Source organism: Delphinus delphis, chromosome 3, assembly GCF_949987515.2.
Source record: "Delphinus delphis chromosome 3, mDelDel1.2, whole genome shotgun sequence".
Lineage (NCBI taxonomy): Eukaryota > Metazoa > Chordata > Mammalia > Artiodactyla > Delphinidae > Delphinus > Delphinus delphis.
In genome coordinates, this window is record NC_082685.1 from 26,418,500 (window position 1) to 26,442,027 (window position 23,528).

The following is a 23,528-nucleotide window of genomic DNA, read 5'->3' on the forward strand; positions in this document are numbered from 1 at the left end:
ACTTGAGTTTAAGGTAGGCAAACGAAGAGACACTGGTGCATTATTCCTATAGAAACGTTTATGTTTCAGTTAGCACTGTTCCTATTATTGCAATGTGATATGTTGTATCATCTAGGCTAGAAAACTGGTCATTTTTTTTTACCTCATGCAACTTTATACAACATCTATGAAGGATTTTTTCCTCATTTGTATTACCCATGGAGGTATCACTTACTGTTTCTGATACGAAAAGAGAAAACATGCGCTCTTACGACTTTACATTCAAGTATGCAGTCATATATTATGTTTAGTATGCCAAATCTACATGTGATCTTTTTATGAATAATAATGGACGCTGCCAGTTTTTTTTTCTAACAAGACAAGGGCCCAGACACCAGTATAATTTGAGGGTGAAGTGCCAATTTATAGGCTACTATTTTCATTGGCATCAGAAAGTAAATACTAACGTAACATCCTAAGTTCTCAGTCATGCATAGATAAAAATAATATTCCTCGGTGTCGACTTAAAAAAATGCACAACATGAGAATTGCGAGTTATGTTTTATTTGGGGCAAAATGAGGACTGTAGTCTGGGGGACAGCATTTCAGACAGCTCTGAGAAACTGCCCTGAAGAGGTGGGGGAGAAGGTCAGTATACATGTGATTCTGGTGAAGGGGGAGTACATGCAATCAAGCGCATTTTTTTAAATGTTTGTTTATTTGGCTGCACCGAGTCTCCGTTGCGGCACGCGGGGTCTTTAGTTGGGCCATGCAGGCTCTTAGTTGCGGCATGTGGGATCTAGTTTCCTGACCAGGGATCGAACCCGGGCCCCCTGCATTGGGAACACAGAGTCTTAACCGCTGGACCACCAGGGAAGTCCCAAGTGCATATTTTTTGCAGAAGGTTTCTGCTAGTCTTGTGAAGGTTACTGCTAGTCACAAGGAGCAGACGTCACCACGAAGGATCTTACTGCTTTTCTAGATATGAGGAGATACAAGAATTGGGCTCATAAAGTCGGCTCCTGAAAATATCTAACGATCTGAAGATCTGTTCTGCCAGTTTTTCCCAGAGCGCCTCATCTCTGCTCTCCACCCTGAACTCCTTTCAGGGACTGCTGAAAGTCAGCAGCTGCAGCAGCTCATGATTTGATCCTTGTAGAGGTAGATGGCAAGTGGCAAGGGCAAGTGCCAATCTGTAAGTGACATCAGCTTTTAGGGAAAACCCAAAGCTAAATCCCCTCTACTGGATTTCTGAGGATCTGATTCAACAGAAAAGTTACTCATTTTATGAATTTCAATTTTTTTTCCTTCAGAGAAGTCACATTAAAATACAAATAGTAACTATTTTAGTATGTTGGCTCTCAGATATTTTATTTGTAGGCCACTTCATTTGTTATTTTGTATAACTTAAAATCTAGATTGGTGGGAATGTATAATGGTGAAGCCAATATAATATGATGCAGCCACTGTGGAAAACAGCTTGGTAGTTAGTCAAAAAGTTAAACACAGAGTTGTCACATGACCCAGCAATTTTATTCCTAGGTATATGCCCAAGAGAACTGAAAGCATATGTCCATACAAAAACTTAGCATACGAACGCTCAGAGCACCATTATCATAATAGCCAAAAGGTGGAAACAACCCAACTGTTCATCAACTGATAAATGGATAAACAAAATGTGGTATATCCGTACAATGGAATATTAGTCAGCCAAAAAACGGAATGAAGTTCTGATGCATGCTAAAATATGGATAAGCCTCAAAAACATTATGGTACATGAAAGAAGCCAGATACAAAGGTCACATATTGTATGATTCCACTCACACTAAATGTCTAGAATGGGCAAATCCATAGAGAAGATAGTAGATTAGTGGCTGCCAGGAGCTGGGGGTAGGGGTAATGAGCGACTACTTTAAGGTACAGGCTTTCTTTCCAGGGTGATGAACATATTATGGAATCAGATAATGGTGACGGTTGCACACCCTGTGAATATTCTAAATATCACTGAATTATACACTTTCACAGGATGAATTTTATGGTATGAGAATGTCACCACCCCCACAAAACCACCACCACCAAAAATCTGGGTTTGCTTCCCACCTCCCCCCCTTAAATGTAAACAGTGCAATTTCTCATTTCTTCAAATTCAAATGCAAATTGCAGCTGGGTTACTGGGGGGTTTGGGGAGTGGCCAAGGAGAAGCAAGTAGTAATAAATGATGGTAGCCAACAGTTACTGAGGAATTATTGTATGATATATATTGTGTGAAATAGTTTGGTATTAGTGATAGGTAGTAGTAGGCTGAATAATGTAGTAGGCTGAATAACGTAGTAGGCCGAATAATGGCCCCCCAAAGATGTCTACATCCTAATCCTTGGAATCTGTGAGTATGCTAGGTTATATGACAAAGGAGAATTAAGGTTGCAATCAACTGACTTAAAAATAGAAGATTATTCTGGGTTATCAAGGTGGGGCCAATGTAATCTCAAGGTCTGTGAAAGTGTTAGAGAGAAGCAGAAGGGGAAACTCAGAGATGGCAGCATGAGAAGAATTTGACCAATCTTGGAAAAGGGGGCCATGAGCCAAGGAAAGCAGGTAAGCTCTAAGTTGCAAAAGGCAAGCGAACAGATTCTTCCTCAGAGCCTCCAGAAAGGAACACTGCCCTGCTAATACCTTGATTTTAGCCCAATGAGACCCATTTGGGACTTCTGACCTCCAGAATTACAAAATAATAAATCTGTAATACTTAAGCCATTAAGTTTGTGGTAATTTGTTAAAATAGTAATAGGAAACTAATACATCAATAAAGATCAGGTCTACTGCCATGAAGCTCTTAATGAGAATTAAGAGGAGAGGCAAACAAGGAGATACACAGACAGTGAGTGAAGAAAATACAGCTGACCCTCCATATCCATAAGTTCCACATCCTCAGATTCAACCTACCAGAGACCAGAAATATTTAGGAAAAAAAATTCTAGGAAGTTCCAAAAAGCAAAACTTGAATCTGCCATGGCTGGCAACTATTTACCTAGCATTTACATGGTATTAGGTATTATAATTAATCTAGAGATGACTGAAAGTATACGGGAGGGATGTGTGTAGGTTATTTGCAAAACTATGACATTTTACATAAGGACTTGAGCAAGTGCAACTTTTGGTATGGGGGGGTGGGGTGTCCTGGAACTAAGCCCCTGTGTATACTGAGGGACAACTGTAACCCGTTTAAAACCAAGTACCAGTGGGTAATCTCGTAAGAGCCAGTGACTTCTGCAGGTCTAGGCCCATATCATCTGCTGTTCCCCAGCACTTTATTAGGATAGCACTTCTAAAGTTCTATTAGAGGGGCTTCCCTGGTGGTGCAGTGGTTAAGAATCCACCTGCTAATGCAGGGGACACGGGTTCGAGCCCTGGTCCGGGAAGATCCCACATGCCGTGGTGTGGCTGGGCCCGTGAGCCATGGCCGCTGAGCCTGCGCATCCGGAGCCTGTGCTCTGCAACAAGAGAAGCCACCACAATGAGAAACCTGCGCACCGCAACAAAGAGTAGCCCCCGCTCGCCGCAAGTAGAGAAAGCCCAAGCTCAGCAACAAAGACCCAACGCAGCCAAAAATAAAAATAAATAAAGTTCTATTAGAAAAAGGCTTGATAAGTGTGCATAGCTAGATTTAACTTGGGCCCAAATTTGGTTTTCATTTCAGTTTCCCTCTAAACTGCCTAGGAGTTTTAGCTGGCTTTGAAATAACTTATGGTTTTGGGCAGGGCAAGATGTTTTAGTATCAGTCAGGAAGTGTCATCAGCTCTTGCTTCTATAGGAAAATAATAGCCCAAGTTCTAAAGGTAGAGTAGCTGCATAAAGGGTATTGGATTTGCCTCATTTTGAGGACCCAGTGTCAGCCAGTGCCCCTAACAGTGCATTTAATAAAATATCTGTCATGATTAACACATACTGAGTACTTGTTTTGTGAAAGGAATTGTTCCAGGCCCTTTCACATATGTTTATCGTATTTAAGCCACATGACAGCTCTTCAAAGTAGATATCTCCATTTAACAGATGAGAAAACTGAGGCACCCTTTAATTCCTCTCCCTAGGGAACCAGAATGTTTATTTTAGTTCCCAAAAGAAAAATACACTGCCTACTGCAGACTACTCACTCTTTTTCTAGCAAACCTATCCTCAAAGTTTCATCCCTGAAGCATCTCATTCCTGGGGGTGCTCTGGACTCTCTACCCTCAAAACCAGGTGAGTTATTAACACTGGATCTGGACTTAATGGGCTGCTTTCTGCCTACAGGGCCAGCTAATTAGTCTTAATTATCTCATTATAGATTCTAAGTATTTCCAGCTGCTTTTTAACCCCTATTGCCCACTTCCCCTCCTCCCACCAAATGTCTATTTTCCAGATAGTCTGTGCCAAGTCATGGACACAGGTGATACATTGATGTATTCTTCCTATTTATCAGAACATCAGCTATTTCTGAGCAAGCTTCTCACTTTCTAAATCCTCCTGGGATATCTACCTCTGTGTTATTTTTTCCATGAGAAGAAATATGCTTTAGCCAATTATTAGACATAAGAACAAATTTCAAAAACTACATTTGACTTTCACTGACCACAGAAATGTAATATACAAATAATAAACATGAATCTTATCTGTTTGATAGAAGTTTGGAAAGTAATCCCTTCTCCCTTCTTCTCACTGCCCCCGAACCTCAAATCAATCATTCAGTCCAAATAGTTCAAATAAAAATGAAGAAGAAAAAGTTACACTGCCTAATTGACTGAGAATGTGAAAGGCAAAGTAACAGTTTAGCAAAAGTGAATGAGAATATGTGGTCAGAGGGCTACAAGTTATATGACTGACCTTGGGCAAGTCATTTAATCTCTCTGTACCTCACTTTTCTAACAGATAAACAATGCAATAATACCTATTTCATGTGGGCTGTCCTGAAGATCAAATAGGAAAATGTATGTCAAAGTGGTCTGCAAACTATAACTTTGTAAACAAACGTTATTATTAATAAAGAAAAGGAAAAGTTTCTTTCCTCAGTACATTTTTACTTCTATCTTTAGTAGCTATTTCTAGAATACTCTTCCCTTTCTATTCAAGTCATTTACTTGCTATTTAAGATTTTTCAAATTTAAGCTAGATATCTTCAGGTGCCAATTACCAATTATAAGCCACAAAGGTAGATGGATACTATGCTACCTTCATCCCTAACGAGAGAACTCTCTCTTAATGTCTATAAACACCATTTTAATATTAGTATCCCCGTGATCATTAAAAGTATGACTGCTTGTTAGAGTTTGAATATCTGAGGAAGGTACTACTCAGATCCCATCAACATGCTTCTCATCTGAGTAGTTCAAGATAAGGTGCAATCATAAAATGTCCAAGGAAAATAAACTATGACACCGAGCAATTCTAAATCTGTGGTTGCTAAAAACTTAATTTGCAACTAACAATATTTAGTTCTCTACAAAACAAAATCCTTTGTTGTATCTCTTTCCCACACTTCCCCTCTGCAATATTTGTCAGCTGAATTCACCTCCATTCAAATTAAACAAAATAGAAGGTTTTTATTTATTCAAGTATTTTACACTGAGCAGCTCCCTGGAGGTTCGCCATTTACTGACTTGGGTAATATTATCTTTCCTTTAGTTTATTAGATTGACAAAGTTAACTTAAAAATAACCTTGGGAACTTTAAGTGATTCTTGGTCAGTTACTATTTTCTACTGTACGTATGCTGCTATCTCATGAAGGGAGTTTTTTGCATTAATTTTTTTTCTTTCACTCTCTCTCTTTTTTAAAAAATTTATTTATTTATTTTTATTTTTGGCTGCGTTGGGTCTTTGTTTCTGCGTGCAGGCTCTTCTCTAGTTGCGGTGAGCGGGGGCTGCTCTTCGTTGCGGTGCGCGGGCTTCTCATTGCGGTGGCTTCTCTTGCTGCAGAGCATGGGCTCTAGGCACGTGGGCTTCAGTAGTTGTGGCTCGCGGGCTCTACAGCGCAGGCTCAGTAGTTGTCGCGCACGGCCTTAGCTGCTCCGCGGCATGTGGGATCTCCCCGGACCAGGGCTCGAACCCGTGGCCCCTGCATTGGCAGGTGGATTCTTAACTACTGCGCCACCAGGGAAGCCCTGCATTAATTTTTATAATTTCTTAAAATACATGGCCAACATGAAACATCACCATTCTGACGATGAAATGCTTTCAATTCTGTTCTTTATACAAGTGAACATTTTGTCTAGTTTAGCCAAGGAGCAATTTGATAAAGTGGTACAACTGTTTATTGTCAACACCCTCCCCCCCATTTTAATCTGAAATACAACCTGGGGCACATAGCCCCTAATTAAATTCATACAAAGTACAAATTATTGAATAGAAACCAAAATGCATTTCAAAGTAAATATCAATTAATGTGACACCCAATTTCTTCACCTTTTTTAATCACTCCAATTGCAAGGGCTTATACACAAAGCATATCAATTTCTTTTGTAGGATTCAATTAGAATATGCTTTATATTTCAATCTAAGAATCACATCCAATGCTTTGCAAGCAGGTTGGTTAGGCGTTTTTTCTATGTGATTCTTACCCCCCCCCAAAAATCACTGATATAAAAAGTTCCTCTTCAAATTTTTCTGTTTAATTTGAAAAGAATTCTCATGATCTAGTATTTCTCTCACTTAATACATGGATCTGTGCTTCTTTTGACAACATCACTACCTCTTCTTTCCTTGTTTCCATGACAGTCAACACCCAATAGAAAAGTACAGAGCCATCTATATAGGAATTCTGACAGCAACATCCAGTCAATCTAGTTTGTGAGACAAGGCTTCAAATAATAAAACTGTGTTCAGCAGCACTCAACAAATGATTGTCTGTAAAGTAATAACTTGAACAGAGAGCAACAAGTGACTAATCGAGCACAAGAGTGTCCAAGTGTAGCTAATCACTTGCGAAAGTAATCAGCCACTTGGTTTGTTTTGTCTTGGAGAGCCCAATGATCAAACTACTCCCAGAGACAACACAGCAGGCTGAGCTGATTTCAGGAGCCATGATTATGGCATTCCGGTTACAGTATACTTGTGTGTCATTCATTCGCCAAATACTAACTGAGCACGAACAATGTAGAGATACTGAGATTGGTACTAGAAAATATGAAGAAGGCAAAGTCTATACCCTAAAGGAGCTCAACATATTTTGGGAAGAAGAGCAACTCTGGTTTGTAACAGGGGAAGGAAGCTCTCTGATAATATATACCACAAATCATCACTTGATGCTTGTCATACACGTTTAATTATTTTTAAAAGTGAAAAACACTAATAAATAAAAAAGTTTCTTTTCAAACTATGTACAAGTTCCATGAGTGTAGCTGCTATTGTTTTTCATTTTATCTATTCCCAGATTCGATTTACTTACATTGAGCATCTACCATGTACCAGGTACTCCCACACAGCCTGTCTTTCCTTTTCCCCAAGGTATCTAAAAACTGCTTTCAGTGTAAACAGATGTTTACCTTTAAAAAAACCCTCTGAACCAAAAAATTTCAATTTATACTTTATATGTCCTTGGGTTAAATATTTCAAAGGAATCCAATCGTGTGAAACCTAATAAGACCCTATTATTCAAGTATATATTTGTACTTCAGTTTTCTCATACCTCACAGTTTGCATTAAGCAATACTAAATAAATGTAGTCTTCAAAAAGGCAGCGTGCAATGCAGGGTCTTTCTGGGCATCATCATGACTATCAATTATCAATGCAAAGATAAGCGCAGTAGTGCTGTGAATACTGACAGTGCTATCCTGTTGTTTAAGCTACCACAGATTTATGAGGGGTTCTTTTGTCCATAACGGCCGTACAAAAAAGGATCTTGACTCATTCCATTTCCAGGTCCTGAAGATGTGCGTGACATGAACCTCCTTCTAGGAAATTTCCTTTAGCTAGTTCTGTTTAACTTTGGTCTCCCTGCTTCTTTCATTCTGTTTGACAGGTCATTAAAAGAGCATTTTTAAGGCTTAGGAAACAAATTAAGTCTAGACAAGGGTGTTACTATCTCCTTTAATGCTTGGACAACAGGGAAAGCAAGAAGGCTAGCTCCTTGAGGGCAGGGGCCAGTATGCCTGACTGGTCTTTGTCTTGCCCTCAGACCTCAGCACAGGGTGCTCTCTAAATGATTATGGAGGACGATGACAAAGAGTCTGGGCTGCTCTTCTGCTCTTCTGCTCAAGGCAGCAGCTGAGAGGTAATACAGGCCAGTGTGCAGCATGCAAAGCTGTCACTCAGATCCTCCATTTGCCTAAGGTAGCAGATGATTGGGTTTTGCATGCCTGGTTTACACTCTTCAAATATTTATAGACAGTTTTCTTTGCCTCAAGCCCTACTTGTCACTTGGCCAAGTTTTACATACATGGTTCTTTTAATCTTTCTTTAGAAATCAATCCCACTAAGCTCCTTAGTCATTCTTGTTGTATTTTTCAGAACTTTTGGCTGTTTGTCTTTCTGGTAATTTATTCTGTTGAAATGCATGAAAATAACATACATATGGAGCAGAGAAGGGTTTAGTCACCTTTCCATTACAAGGGTCAATGCCTTTTACATACAAAATGAAATTATTTATCCCTTTTCCTTATGTATGATCATGTTTAAAAAAAATTCATGTTTAAGTTGATAGATCAGTTAATACATTGCAAGAGAAAGGAAGAAAAAGTATCATCAGTCTTACATTTTCTAAGGATGATATCATATCGTCATTGATTGAATTCTCTCATATGTCTATAAACCGATTAATTTAACCTGCAGTATCCAAACATGGGGGAAAATGGGAATTCAGAATAACGTGCTCAACACAGAGAGGCCTAAGTGCCCATCTTAAGGTAGCTCGCTATCTACCTGTGGACACTTCTGGCTAACTTCAGCTTTTCAATGAAACAAAAACAAGTTAATTTTTCCCATTAGAAAAGTAATACAGTCAGGAAAATTTCAAATAACCAGAAATGAGGAAAAGTCACCTATAGTGCACTACTCAAAGACAACATTTAACATTTTTGAAGAATTTCATTTGAGCTTTTTTTTTGACGCACTGTTTTTTCCCTCCCAATGGGCATGCTCATAATCATTTGCACAGTTCAATACCTTACGTTTTTGCTTAATATTATATCATAAAACTTCATGTATTACTTTGTCTTCAAGCCATAATTTTTAATGACTACAGACTATTCCATCAAGTAAGTAGATATGCCATAATTTTATAATTCCCTGTTGTTGGACATTTACATCATTGCCATTTTTTTTTCTAGATTAAACGCCATGACAAAGAAAATCCTTGTTTATAAAGGTTTTCTGTATTTACGATTATTCTTTGATTTTGTAGCAGTAAAATTAATGGATCAAAGGATACCCAGAAAATCAGTTTTGAAGTAAAGAGTTAATACAAGTACTATTTGAAGTGAAAAATACCACCTTATATACAAAAATTTGCCTTTTGGCTCTGATGCTAACAAGTGAATGCTCAAATCTCGGAAAGTTGTAGAAAACTGTCAAAGATGGCAAATTCCAATAAGTTAAATGTGGTACTCACAAATACGACACTTCTTTATTCACACAAGTATACTGTTGACCCCTTATTAATTAAGCTTAAATTCTTAACCTTACCTAGATCTACCATCAGAAGACGAGTGAGGGCTGTGTAGAAGGTTGTTCGGCACCTGAAGTCACTGAGACTGTAACTGTCACTGATGCCAAGAAAGGGGAAGTGTTCACTCTGATGAAAGCAAGAGAGCATCCAAAGTTACTAAGCTTTACCTAAACTACCCGGAAAACTCTAGTCATTAATTAAAGGAAATAAGACTCACCGTGTGATTTTTTAACATGAATTTCACGGCATCTATCTTCACAAGTTTTTTTAAAAGGATATAGGTAATAGAAGTTAAGGAATCTGGGGAAATACAATTGTCTCATCAATAAGTAATAGATCACAAAATAACACTGAACTATAATGGCATCAGTTTCTATTTATGAAGAATAAATATTTTTTTCTAAAGAGTATTATTCCTATAGAAATGCCTTCCATTCTGTTAAGAATGATAATCCATTATTAACCAGTGCAATTACTTTTCCTATCTTATACATTTTCTAGTTATGGAAAGGGAGAATGACTTTTATAATTAAGACAAAAAGTTTTTTACTATTAAAGCCTTGAGAGTGGAAAATTAAAACTGACCCTTTTTACATTTTGGGTGTAACATGGAACTTCTTTTCACTTAATATTATTTCATAAAAAATAATTATGAAAGACCCATAATAGGCTATCAAGAAAGAGAAAATTATTCAATTCTAAGAAACATGAGCTCAGTTAGTAGAAATCTAAGGAAGTTCTGCTTTAGATGAAGAAAATCAGAATACAATTAGGAGGATGTAGCAGATTGTATGTCCTCAAGTATTGAAGGCCAGGTTTAAAGGACCTCATATTTCTCAAGTGCCTACTAGGTGTAAGGCATTTTATATTTGTTAACCCACCAAATCTTCATAATTACATTGTTAAATATTACTTATTATGTCTAATCTGTGGATAAGAAAACAGAAGCTCAGAGAAATTAAGTTACTTGCCCAAGATTATACATCTGTGGACTGAGAGTGCTGACATTTGACCTGAGGTTTGATTACAAAGGCTGTGTTCTTTCTACTGTACCACATTATCACCTGAACAGTTCAACTCAGAATGAGAAGAGAGTTGAAAAGTCACAAACATGATCACAAAGCCTAAATAATTTCTGTTTAATGCCATCATCAAAGAAGGGCTGAAGTGGGTTCTAAGAACATCTATTCAGGACACAGACACCCTCTCCTCTTACTTAGGGTTTACCCTAAGTGTTTTCTAGTCATGTGTCTCCTACTCTAGCTAGGGCACCTCTTGGGCATTCCCTACATACTTACTCACACCTTTCTTCAAGCCGTAATAATCTTACATGGTTCCATTTATGTCCCAATGAAAACACTGGCTCTTTTCCTTCACATCATTCCCAAATGCAGATGTATATTAACTCTGTACAGTGGGGCTGATTAGCCTAATTTAAAATTTTAGGCACTCAGGTGTGGGTGTAAAAGAGTAGAAAATGCACTGGAACGAAAGTTAGGAAACCTGGGCTTTCAGCCTGACTACACCATTCAATCAGCAGGATGACAGTCTGAGTACTATACTCAGCGATTCTTAGCCTTAGTTTTCCTCTTCAACAAATGAGGATATACCCAAGCTATCTTGGGTTGTGAGGGCTGTTGTAAGGATCAGATGATGCAAATGTCTTTGCTAAATGTAAATTAGAGAGAAAATACAAAGAAGCAGAGAATGAACCTTTACAGAATGCTTACTACTTGCAAGGTTAATTCTCACAATCCCATGAGATAGATTCTATTTTTCAAATGAGGAAACAAACTCAAACAATGAAATAAAACTTACCAAAAGACAGGCAATTAGGATGATTTACACTCAAGCCCCTCTGACTCTAAGGCAACCCATTCCAGTTGCATATTAAGCAACTGTATAGTTTGCTTATCTGTATATTATACTGTAAACTTTCTAAGGGCAGTGGCCGCATGTATGCATTTTCCTCAGCACATCGCTCTCAGCGGGTGCTCCATGCACTATGTGTTTCTGGAAGGTTGAAACAAGATCAGGGCTGATAGGTAGCAAGTCTTTCCCTGCTTACAAAGATGCAGATTTGATGATTTTTTCCAGTGTAAATCACTGAGTAGAAGAACTGCCACTCAAACTTCACTCGGTTAAACAGGGGTGGGGATCAATAAGCTAAGAAATATCTTAAGTAATTACCAAATACAATTCTCTTACAATTGCGAAGTTGAAAGTGACAGGGTCTATGGGTAATAAGAATGCTGCCATTAATAGGAATCTTCCTGTCAGTGCTGCTAATAAACAGCAAGTCATGTTTTGACAACAGAATATTTATGGTAGCAATAAACAGAACATTCACAGGAAGAATCTCATATGCCAAAGACACACTTTCTGCAGAACTGCATCTGTGCACTTTGTACCAAGGCCAGCCTCACGGCCTTTTAATTACCTTCTAAAGAAAAAAAAAAAAGGTTAAGAGTGAATTTTTAAACTTTTTCAATAAAGAAAAAAATGAGCGTTCATCTGAATATTTATATTCCCCTATAGGAATTCAATTCAAAGCTAGTTATGGTCCTTAAGAGGATCTGTAATTTTTTTTAAAAAGGTAAATAGATACATCATCATTATAATCTTCATTCTTCTCTAAGAGACTAGGGTTCTTGTAAGTTGCACCATTTTAGTCGGGTGGCAGTACTAGGTTAGATTTCAGAGGCCTGCTGACAACAGTTTATAACAGTACACGTGGTAATGGTGGTTAACAGTAACAACGGTAGTAGAAGTCCAGTAGAGTTAGAGAACTTAATAAAGGTCTCACATGGAACTTATAAATGGTAGAGCCAAGATTCAAATCCAAAGTTCAAAGGTCTGTGTGACTTGAAAGTATAAGCTCTTTTCACTAGGCTATCTCATATCCATTTAATTTTAAAGATGCCACATGATTCTACAGAGATCACTAGCTTCTTGAGATACAACTGAAACTGGAACTAGGTCCTAGAAGCGACAGGGAAACTGTTCTTTTAGGAGGCATCAACTCATTAGTGAGCCTTCATCACATCCAGGACTGAGCAAACTCCATAACCTGGCTGATACTAACTTACAAACAAAATGCTCATAAAATTTCTGTCTATAACCATGTTGTTATGAAACCACTGACAAAGGTGAAGATGGCCTTACTGATAGTTAGCATGACAAATGGAGAAAGGCAAGAAAAAGTTGAAAGAATGGTGTATCTTAGAGATGGTCAAAATTTTGAAAATCTGCATCCTTTGTAAAGAAGGATAACCAAATTGAGAATGCCCTGGTTTCTTAAGTTACAGGTACCACACACTTCAGCAGCTAAGGGGCACAGGAGCACCAAGTATGACTTCAATTCATGCTATCAAGTCTTTACTGAGCAACACCATACTTCATCAATCCTAAAACACCACTGATTATAAAAAAACATTCGTATTATATGAGCTACTATGAAAGAAAAGGTATTTTAAAGTATCATCAACTATAGAACATTTTATTTACAGAAGTGTTAAAATGTGACAAAATTTGTTTTAGAATCAAAGAAGTAGTATATTAGATGCATGATATTCACTAAGCACAAGAGGGTGGATAATGGTATTGACCTCGGCAATTATGTAAAAGCCATACATATTTACAAATATTACAGATAGAATTAGATCCTGATGATAGAAGAAAGTTCACAGATAAGAAAATTACCTGTTGGAAATTACTGTAGGTAATATAGTATAAATATACTGTAGGTATATAGTATAATTACTGAAATATTAGTTTAGTTATTTCAAAAGTAGAATTATGCTCATGAACCCTACTAGACTAAAAAAATCCAAACAGGTATAACCAAAATGAAACATCTTAAGGGATACTAATAACTACTTATAAGGACTAAGAGTTAAGGTTTAGTATCTCAGTAGGAGAGGTAACAGTATGTTCAAAAGGCCTGCTATGTGATGAAGTTTTGAAACTATAGAGAAAGGAAACAAGAGTCCTAATCCCTAATAATTTACAACTTAATAGGAGAGAGGACTAGCCAATACTAGGCTATATTATATTCATCACCAGAAATATAGATAAGAACTAGGTGTCCAAGAACATTAAGAAAAAGAAAAGGAATGAAAATGAAGTATTTAGTAGCACCTACTATGTGACTGGATCAGTAGAACCAGGTGCTTTATTATTGTAAGATGACATAGATATATTGTTATGTATTTACTATCTTATCTAATCCTTACAAAATCCTACGAGATAGGTAATATTCCCTTTCTACAGATGAAGAAACTGAGTCTCAGAGAAATTAAATGACTCATTCATGTTCTTTCAGTTAACATAGTGACTAAGGATTATAACTACTTCAGGATGGCTCTACCAAGTTTTTAGCTAAACCTGAAAATTAAAAGAGACCTAAGTGAGTTACAATGGATCAAATGAAGAGAACAGCACACGTGGTAATTCAGTGAAAGATAATGAAGGGTGTCAAGGGGAAGGCAAAAATAAATTTCCTTGGCCCAAGTATAAAGTACAAATTGTGGTTGAGTGGTAGATCAGGAAATTAGTTATGGGAACTCAATAAGTCAAGTACCATTAAAGAACTCAAGCTTAAATCGATAATTTTACTTTGACCCAAGAAGCAAGTGGAAGTGACTCTGGGCTTTTGGGAAGAAAAATGATCAGATCAAAACAATGCTCGAGGAAGGTAATCCTGTGAAGCAAGAATATATAAAGAACTGAGAGAAGGCCTGCATAAGTGGGCTACAGAAGAGGAGTAGCAGATTCTCATCCTTGATGCCAGCACAAAAACAAACAAATAGAGCAGATAAATTACGAGATGACTTTTCCAAAGATGATAGAGACAGCAAACAAAGAAATAAATCAACATTTCTTTTGATGAGAAATGTTAATAGAAGTATGCCTGAGGGATGTTGCTGAAACTAGTTTTATTTAACATTCTGAAAACCATCTGGAGATGGTGATATTCGCTGAAATAAAGCAATACATTTTAATACTGTTTCACAAAAGCAGAATTACTATGGTTTATTACTAAATATTTCCTGTAACAGACATACCCAATTTTACTTCCATCCTTCACCCTTATTTCATTCTAGACCCTTGTTTCATCTTTCATCCTTTAGTCTTTCCTGACCCTCCACCTCATTCAGGATTCACCAAATCCTGGTGTACAGGAACTATGGGAGATAGTCCCAGTCTTAGAGAGTTAGTCTGAAGCCAAATGGAAGCAATTCTTTCTTTAACAGATAACCTGAGCCAGCTTCATGGGCGTCCAGACTATGCACTTGTACAGGGGCCTGTGCTTATAAAGGCCTCTGCTTGGTTCAATGCTCTGCTGATGAGGACTTGAAATTCTTAATCATTTATGAACAAGGCACCCCACATTTTCACTTCGTACTGGGACCCGTGAATTATGTATGTGGTCTTGCAGTAACATGATGAAGTTATTAATTCTAAGAATTGTTTAAGTTAACATTATCAATAGGGTAAAGTGAGTTTGGATAAATTCATGAATTTATGTAGAACCCTTTAATGGGGTCTGTTTTTTAAAAGCTAAAGATATTGTGGGTTTTCTCAGACCTTTGAGGATGATGTAATAAGGGCAGCTACCAACAGAGGGCCTAACAGAAAATGAAATTTCCTTTCTCATTATTATCTATCTGAAACCCAGAGACATGTAAATGCTATAAATTTTAGTAAACAATGAATTGCAGTAGAAATGTTGATCAATTATTTTTCAAAGGAAGAAAAATTTAAAATAATGATTAATAAACAAACAGAATTTTGGATGAAATGTGACACTTCCCTCCCTCTTTCTCAGCATGTAAAATAAGTAAGTTTATTTGATAGCTCCGTATGACCCTTATTCTTGCTCCAGTTTTCCTGGCAGCTTCCTTGTCCTAATCACTTAAACAATCTTACTCCTTTCCCAATTAGATAGAAACTAGAATTTATGACTGGAAATCATTTCAAAGCAGGAAAAAGATCCCCAGGTATTAAACCTAACTGTGGAGGGCTGCCCCAGGACAGAGTCATTTCAACTCTGTGCCTGTTAGAGAAAGCTATTTAGAATCTGGAATTCTTGAAATTTAGTCTTGGAAATTTAAAAAGTACATTAAAAAGTTACTAGATATGCTTGCTAAGTGTATCATATATGCCACATGTAATGAATCTGTCGGGAAAACAAACTTTCTCTCAAAAAGGCCACTAGATTTTAAAATTACAATAATCTTGCCAGTTTAGAAAGCTTCAAATTTACCAACAGAAACCTTGGGGTGAATGCAACAAGGGCTTTCCAGTTAAAATCTGAGGACTTAACATAATGGTATCCTCCTCACACACATTATTCTTTGGAAAACTAGACTATTTCTAAAAACATCAAGTCCGCCTTTTCCAAGTGAAGACAAATTCCCTTAGAGAAGAGCTTGTAGGAGAAATACCCGACTTTTCTGTTTAGGACATTCAGTTCTATTTTCTGATTAACTTAAGGCACAAGTCCTCAAACTATGGTCCTTGAGCCACCAGCATCACCTGGAGTTGATGAAAATGCAAATTCTCAGGCCTCAGTCTGACCCCTCCTAAAACAGAAACTCTGGGGGTGGGGGTGGGGTCCAGGAATTTGTATCTTAACAAGAACTCCAGTGATTCTGATTATCACTAAGGTTTGAGACAGTAACCATCAGGGCCAGGTTACCATTCCAGGTTACTCTGCCTTAGGCAAGTAAACACAAGGCTTTTTAGCACTTCTCATAAATGAGGATCTTTTGTGATTTCAATTTCCAAACAACCAGTCAGATACAAGACGACCAAAGTTCAGAGAAGGGCTGTGAGGACCATAAATAATGAGTAAGATTCACTCTGAAGAAGATAAAAATAGAAAAAACAAAAAAATAAGTATTTGAAGACATGCATTATAAAAGTAATAAGGAACATTTAAAAATTTTATAGTAAGATAACATGCTTTTCATTTATTTGTTACTAGTATTTTAAATATAAATATTTTGAATATTACTATATAAACAGACTTCCATTTCTAGAGGCCAAAAGGTGATGATTTTTATCTTGAATAACTGTTTCTATTGCTGAAGAGTGTCACCTTATTTTTAACACAGAAATAATGTATTGCTTTAAAATCAGGATTTAAAAACACATTACAATAAAGAAATCGATTAGAAACAACAAAACATGCATTAAGTAACCAGCAACTGCACTGAAATAGATACACCACTCACATATTCCATTATGTAAATGAATTCAAAGATATTTCATGACTGATCAGCTAGAAGGGACATAATGATTTATAATTCAAATAACTGAGCAGTGAAATCAAATTGAGTTAATATATATTTCTAAATATGCAAACCTGAAATAATTGTTTAAAAATATAAATCAATGTACCCAAGTTGAAATTATGCCTATCCCTTGGTTTAAAACGCAAGCTATTAAACTTTTATCTAATAAGCTTTCTGAAAATACGATTCTTTTATTAACTTCAAAAAAGGAGTGCTCAAAAGCAGTAAGTGACTTGTAAGATAAATGGTTATAATCTCAGGATTAAAGAATATATAAAAGGTATAAGTGATAGGAAAGGATCTTTAATAGCAGATACAAATAAATTAGGCATTATGTAAATCATACAAAAAACAATACAAATCAAATTAATTTTATATTAGATTTCAATTTCAACCTAAAAAATAGGGGAAATCTAAACATAGATATGTGCTATAAAATAATATAGGCTTCTTTCCAGATAATATGTTCTCAAAGTAATACATCGTGAAAAGGCCAGAGTTTGCAATACTAAGAAGTACTTATAAACCACTTCATATGTTAGAAATAAAGAGTATTTCAGCATTATTATTAAAAAAAAATACAGGTTGAGTTTTTTTTTTAATAAGAAAAAATACATATCTTAAAAAGCCAAAATGACCACTGGAATTGGGTTGTACATCACTTTCCAGTAAAAAGGAAAAACAGCCTGGACAGGTGTAATTTATCATTTTTCTGATTTAATATCAAAGAAATATATTAAAATAATAAAAAGAATCCTGAAATCCTCAAAATTTGTAGTGATAAATAGCCCTCCCTGTCTTTATTGCATTATACCTACTAACAGAAATATTGCATGGTGGATTTTGCCAGACAAGGACGATTATTTTCCAATAAAAAGTTGCATATTAAATTCCAGCACAAAAGTGGGTGTCTAATACTTTGGAAATCTTTTATGGTTTGCCAAGGAACACAATTTTAAACTTAACTAATATAAACATATTCCTGGAGTGAACCTACATTAAAGATTTCCATCCAATGCCACCCATTTTCAGAATGCTGTCCTCATGCTAAAATATCAGCTAATCTTAGTGGTTAACTAAACCAACACTTATTTTTCACAACTCCTACATATTTGATAGCTAACATATAAAAGACAATCGACATACTTCTCTCGCATTGGTAGAAACATTATAATAGTATCAACTATAATCTAATAAGAAAGGATGATTCTGGTTTTAGATTTTAAAAATCTGCTAAAGAGAAATCTAAACATTTAATGTGTAATGGGAAATCTTATTTTAGAGCAAATAAGACGTTGATTTGGTAGAGGAAATAATCAAAGAAGAGGTCAAAAATCTTGTAATTCCCTTTCTATTACTCCTTTGTGCCTCTTAACTAGTGAAAATAATATTTGTTTCAACTGAAGAACACTGAAGAAATACCGATTCTCAGGAATTCAGTTTTTATAAAATAATGTTTTTGGAACATTTTGACTTTCTTAAAATTAGTTACATGTTTTTTTAAAACAAGAACGTCCTGACAATTATGAAAAATTACGGATTAAAACATATGTGGTTTGCATACTTTCTTATATATCCATTTATAAGCCTGGATGGGTACAAACATTAACTTTAACTAGTTAGAAATCTATATATCCATATAAATTCAATTGTGACTCTGAATAAAATTTTCACATTATATAGCTAATATAAATCTTTCAAAATTATGCATTTACAGATAAGGCTAAATGAAAGACTTTTTATTAAAAAAATTTAAAAAACACTTGAAAAATTATAAATAAGGAAAATACCTGGCCAACAGAATGCACTTGTTAGGTTGTTTATGTACATTATCAGATATAGTAAAAAGGATATCCAACAGAAAGGTCATTTAGGAACTGAAGAGTCCTTGAAATGACAGGCTCACATCTTCCCCAGTATTTAAGGTTTGTAACACTAAATATGAAAAAAAAGTTTTTAATTATAATGAAGGTATTTGTTTGTGTAGGGAGAACATGGAAATACACATACACTCATGTCAGTTAAATGACCTAAATCACAAATATCTCATAAAGTAGGTTTAAATATCAATGGAACATTTTCTATTCTTTTCATAGTATATTCAAAATTATATACAAGCAATGAACACTGCTCTCCAAATGGTGTATTATTCTATAAATTTAGTTTTGTAAATTAAAAAGTTGCCTAAATGTTTCAGAGAAGAAACATTAAGTTTGTATCCAAAATAAACATAGTAGGGAGTGACAACAGGAGTTACAAAGGAAGTCAAATAGAGACTCACAGTTACTGCGAAGAAGTGAACCATCAAACTTGTGGTTCCAAAACTCACTTCCTATGATCATGATTGTTTATCTAGCTTTGTTCTCTGCAAGTAAGGCAGTGCTACCTATCTGTTACACAGATGAAGAAAGATGTCAAGTGGAGGCATAGAAGTTTAGGCTAAGTGTACAAAGTTATGTCTATGACCAGAAACTAGTTAATTTTGCTAATATTGTAAGGATAATTTAAGGACAGTTTCCATGAATATGTCTCTGATAGCCATAGGTTTCTACTGGAATCAATGAATGCCCTGTCTGAAGGCAACCAAATCTCTCTCAATGATTCCAATTTGCAATAATCTCTTGAGTTGGTCTTTAAAATTGAGTATTTTCTTTTTAATTAAAAAAGGCGGTCCAATTGAACTGAAGAGTCAAAGTCTGCAAACTTTTCAAAACCATGTTTTGATACTGCATACTGCAGTAGTACGGATACCTTGACAAAGAACATATTTTGGATGGTGAATTTTAAATACTTGAAATTAAGTTTCAGATAAGAACAATGCTACCGTTCTAAGAATTAAAGCATAATTTAAAAAGTCTCTTATTAAAAATTAATATTTCTGGAGAGATTTAAGCACAGTAAAAAGGTCAAAGCAATACAACAACAGAAAAATCAAAGAACCAAAGCAGGAACTCACATTTTCGTCATGAATGTTTCTAGAACATGGTTGTCATCTGTTATTCCTAAGACTTCTGACATACGGGCATATACCTGCATGAAAACATTTAATTGTTAAAAACTTTATCATTAACATATATTTTCAAAAGACTATTCAAATTGAACAAATGTAAAGATTTAATGCATTGTTGCATCCACAGTGATGTAGGGAACGAGTGGGGAGAACAAATTAAGAATTTTAAAAAATTTTTATAATTTAAAAATTTACCCTCCTCTTTCTCTTCCAGGAAGCACCTCCCTTATTTTGAAATACATACATACCCACATAAACCCACATTCACATACTCATTTTATTCCCAGCATACCCCATAACTTTTTTTTTTCTCAAAGTGGTAATAAGGCACCCCTTTCTCAAAGGCAGGTATATGTACGTAAAGGGCTGGAAAGTGGAGTGCCTCAATAAAAGATTCCAACATTTAAAAAATTTCCATCTCTTCCAGATTTTAGCAAGCCATCAAATAATTCAGGATTATGTTAGGCAGCTATAAAAATAAGGATTTCAAAAATAAGAGGAAGTTAAAGAATTTATAGAAATTCTCCTCAAGTATCTCAATAAGCTCCCCCAAATATACAGATAGGTCTTACTTTCCATGCTGAAACTGAAATCCCAGGCTCAGGGATTCTCTGCTGAATACATCAGGGTCTGGGAATCCACTAAGCTTCCCATTAGGGAGTGATGGTTGCAGAGTTTGGGGTGTAACATTTCAGTTCCAACCTAAGCCGCATTGAGCTTATAAACACATATCCCACTACAAGTGGGAAAATGCCACTGGCAGCCAATTGAATATTCCCTCTAATAGCCTGGCAAAGCTGAGAGGTGGGTTGACACCTTCATACTCCCTGATGCTCTGGTATGATTCCAGGTTATCTCTGCCAGACACCAGCTGTATGGGATTTCTCTTCTCTGATTTGATTCCTTGTGATTGTGTTCTCTTACTCTCTCCTGATCTGACTATTTCCTATGGTATGGCAACTTAGCTTTCACTCCCTCTGCCTTTTGTTCTTCATACGTAAACACTACCTTGATATAATGTCATAGGTTGTGAAGGTGAGATAAAAATCACAGGACACCACAAATCATCCAGAGTTACATGGTGATACAGGGGAGGAAAGCTGTTCATTGCAGAGATCTCATGTTTGGATTTTAAACACTATTCAACCAGAATCTTGTGTTCCAGGCTTTTGACTTAAGTCCTACGACCAGGAGCTCCTCAGGCCAGTAGAGTGAATCAGAGAGAGGCAGAAAGAGAGGGAAAGGAAGGGGCAGGCGAAAGAAGGGGCAGAAGGGTAGAGGGGAGAAGCTGGGGGAGAGAGAAAGAAAGGAAGATTGAGATTCAAATTCCCGTTGCTTCTCCTGCTAACTTCTGAGCCCTAATAGAAAAGCATTTCAATTCCAGTATCTGTGACTTGGCTCATGAGAGTAGGCCTTCATCTCTTGTAAGATCAAAGCTATCACTGTTTTTGGAAGATGTCTGCTGAGAAGAGGGAGCTAGGGAGAAAGAACCTAGGGAAGTTAGTTAACACCAAATCCTCAATCATCAGAAACCTTTAAGCCCATAGAAGGCTCAAAAGAAGAATGGTTGTAAAAAGGGAAGTTTCCCTTATCTCAACATGATCCAAAAGCTCTCTCATGAATGGGAGTAAGTCGGGCCCCTTTGAAAATCTGATATTGATATGACAATGGCACACAAGGCCCTCCACAACTTGGCCCCAACCTACCTCCTCATCTATCATTTCCCTCAACCTGAAGCCACAATGAAATACTCATGAAATACTGAGGCTTCTCATGCAATTACAGATCTCTATGAGTTCATGTGCTGTTCATTTTTCCTGAATCAGCCTTCTTCCTCCTCTTCCCCTGATTCTCGTTCAAAAGTCATCTCTGAAGCCTTCCTTCCATTACCAGGTAGGGTAAGTTGCGCTCTCCTTTACGTTCCTATAGCGTCTGGTCCATTCCTCTAGCATGGTGCTTTTCACATTGTAATTGTTTGGGTGTCCATCTCCCCTCCTACACTGTATTTTTGTAAAATAAAATTTTACACTTTCAAGACTTTTCAAATGCTATTTTTTATGGCAAAGATCAAATTAGTCTAATTTTGATTTTGCCCATGCCACACTGAATAGAAATGTAACAAAAATGTGATTTTAAACATTAAGACATTTAAACATATTAAAAATATTTTTTAAATTGATAGTCCCTGCAAGGAAGTTTTCTGTTGTGTCTCTGGCATTCAAGAAAGAGGGAAGCTAAGCAGGCAGATCTGTTGTGCTCTGCTGTCAAAACAGCTTCTCAAAGCATCACATTTGACCCAATACGATACTGGAAAAAACAGTCAACATTGACACATGGCAGTGCTTTAATCCACAATTATCCTTGTAACTTGCACCATTCCTTTTATCATCCATTAGCTTTGATTCCCATTATCCCATCTAGAACTGTGTCAACGCTTTTGTCCCTAGGGATTTCTCTCCACTACTAGGATCTGACAGCCAAGCTTGAGTACTAAACAGGATCATTACCTCTTAAATCCACTTATCTGATCTACTGAATAGTAAATTGAAAAGCTCATTAAGAGCAACAATCTGATTTGTTTTCACGTGTGACAGGGTCATTTAAAATCAAGGTATGATTACTGCATTTCTTTTAAAAGACCATCTCACGTTTTCCAAGGCACCTTATCATTCAGAGAGCATGCAGATAATATGAAAATGTCTTCGAACATTTGAAATGTAGTTATACCATAGATACACATAATTTGGGGGTGAGGACTAATCCGTCCAGTGAGGAAACATCTATAAGATTATTTATCATAAAGCACAAGTCAATGAAAGTTTTCTACAGAAAAAATTCGTACACAATATTTACGGGTTTTCAACATTTTCTAAAAATTCTATCACTTCACCAAAAATAATTTTTATGACAGCAAGAAACTACATCACAATACATACTCATTTTAGGGAAAGACATAGGAGTTGGCATAGGAATGCAAGAAAAGGAAAAAAGCTCACTTTCAGTTCATAGATTTCTAATCTTTTATTTCATAATCAAGATAATTTGATCATAGTGAAAAATAAGCAAAAATCTAAGAAATAAGAGACTAATAAGAGCATTTGTGTTATCCTTCTCTGAAGGATACAATGAAGTTGAATAAATCGTTATGCTTTTGGTTATGTGTTTCACATAACCTAGTTTTTGCCTGTCAGCCTGTGCCTTCCTCCCTTTCTTCTTCTTCTTTTCTTTTTTTTTAAATATGCCTGCCCTTCTCTGTTAGACTACAAACTCCCTGAGGGTGGAGATGATGCTCTGTCTTTTATCTCCCATGCCTAATACTCAATAAATGTTTGTTAAATGAATAACAAGAATGTAATGTTCAAATGTGTATTTTCGCTGATTCCATTTCATTCATAATTTTGTAACAAAAGGAAAACGACCAGTAAGACGTGTGTTTGTTTTACGAAGAATTTTTTTTCCTGTAAAGATAATATATTCCAAATTCTACTCACTCCGGTGACCACTGGTAAAGTTTTGTTATTTAAAAAGATACAGTTCTTTAAAATTATTATTATTTTTTAATTGAAGTACAGTTGATTTACAATGTTGTGTTAGTTTCAGGT

The 23,528-nt window shown here is 36.2% G+C and overlaps 1 protein-coding gene across 3 annotated transcripts in view; it reads right to left on the minus strand.

Moving 5' to 3' along the window:
* The window catches only part of RANBP17 (RAN binding protein 17), a 315,725-nt gene that overhangs the window by 76,267 nt on the left and 215,930 nt on the right, over positions 1-23,528 (minus strand). For all 3 annotated transcript variants that reach the window (XM_060008404.1, XM_060008406.1, XM_060008403.1), the window contains 4 exons: positions 19,873-19,946; positions 18,771-18,851; positions 9,833-9,896; positions 9,633-9,741 (listed from right to left, as the gene is read on the minus strand). In XM_060008404.1, coding sequence (XP_059864387.1) covers positions 9,633-9,741; positions 9,833-9,896; positions 18,771-18,851; positions 19,873-19,946 — 328 coding nt within the window. The remainder of the gene's footprint in view (positions 1-9,632; positions 9,742-9,832; positions 9,897-18,770; positions 18,852-19,872; positions 19,947-23,528) is intronic.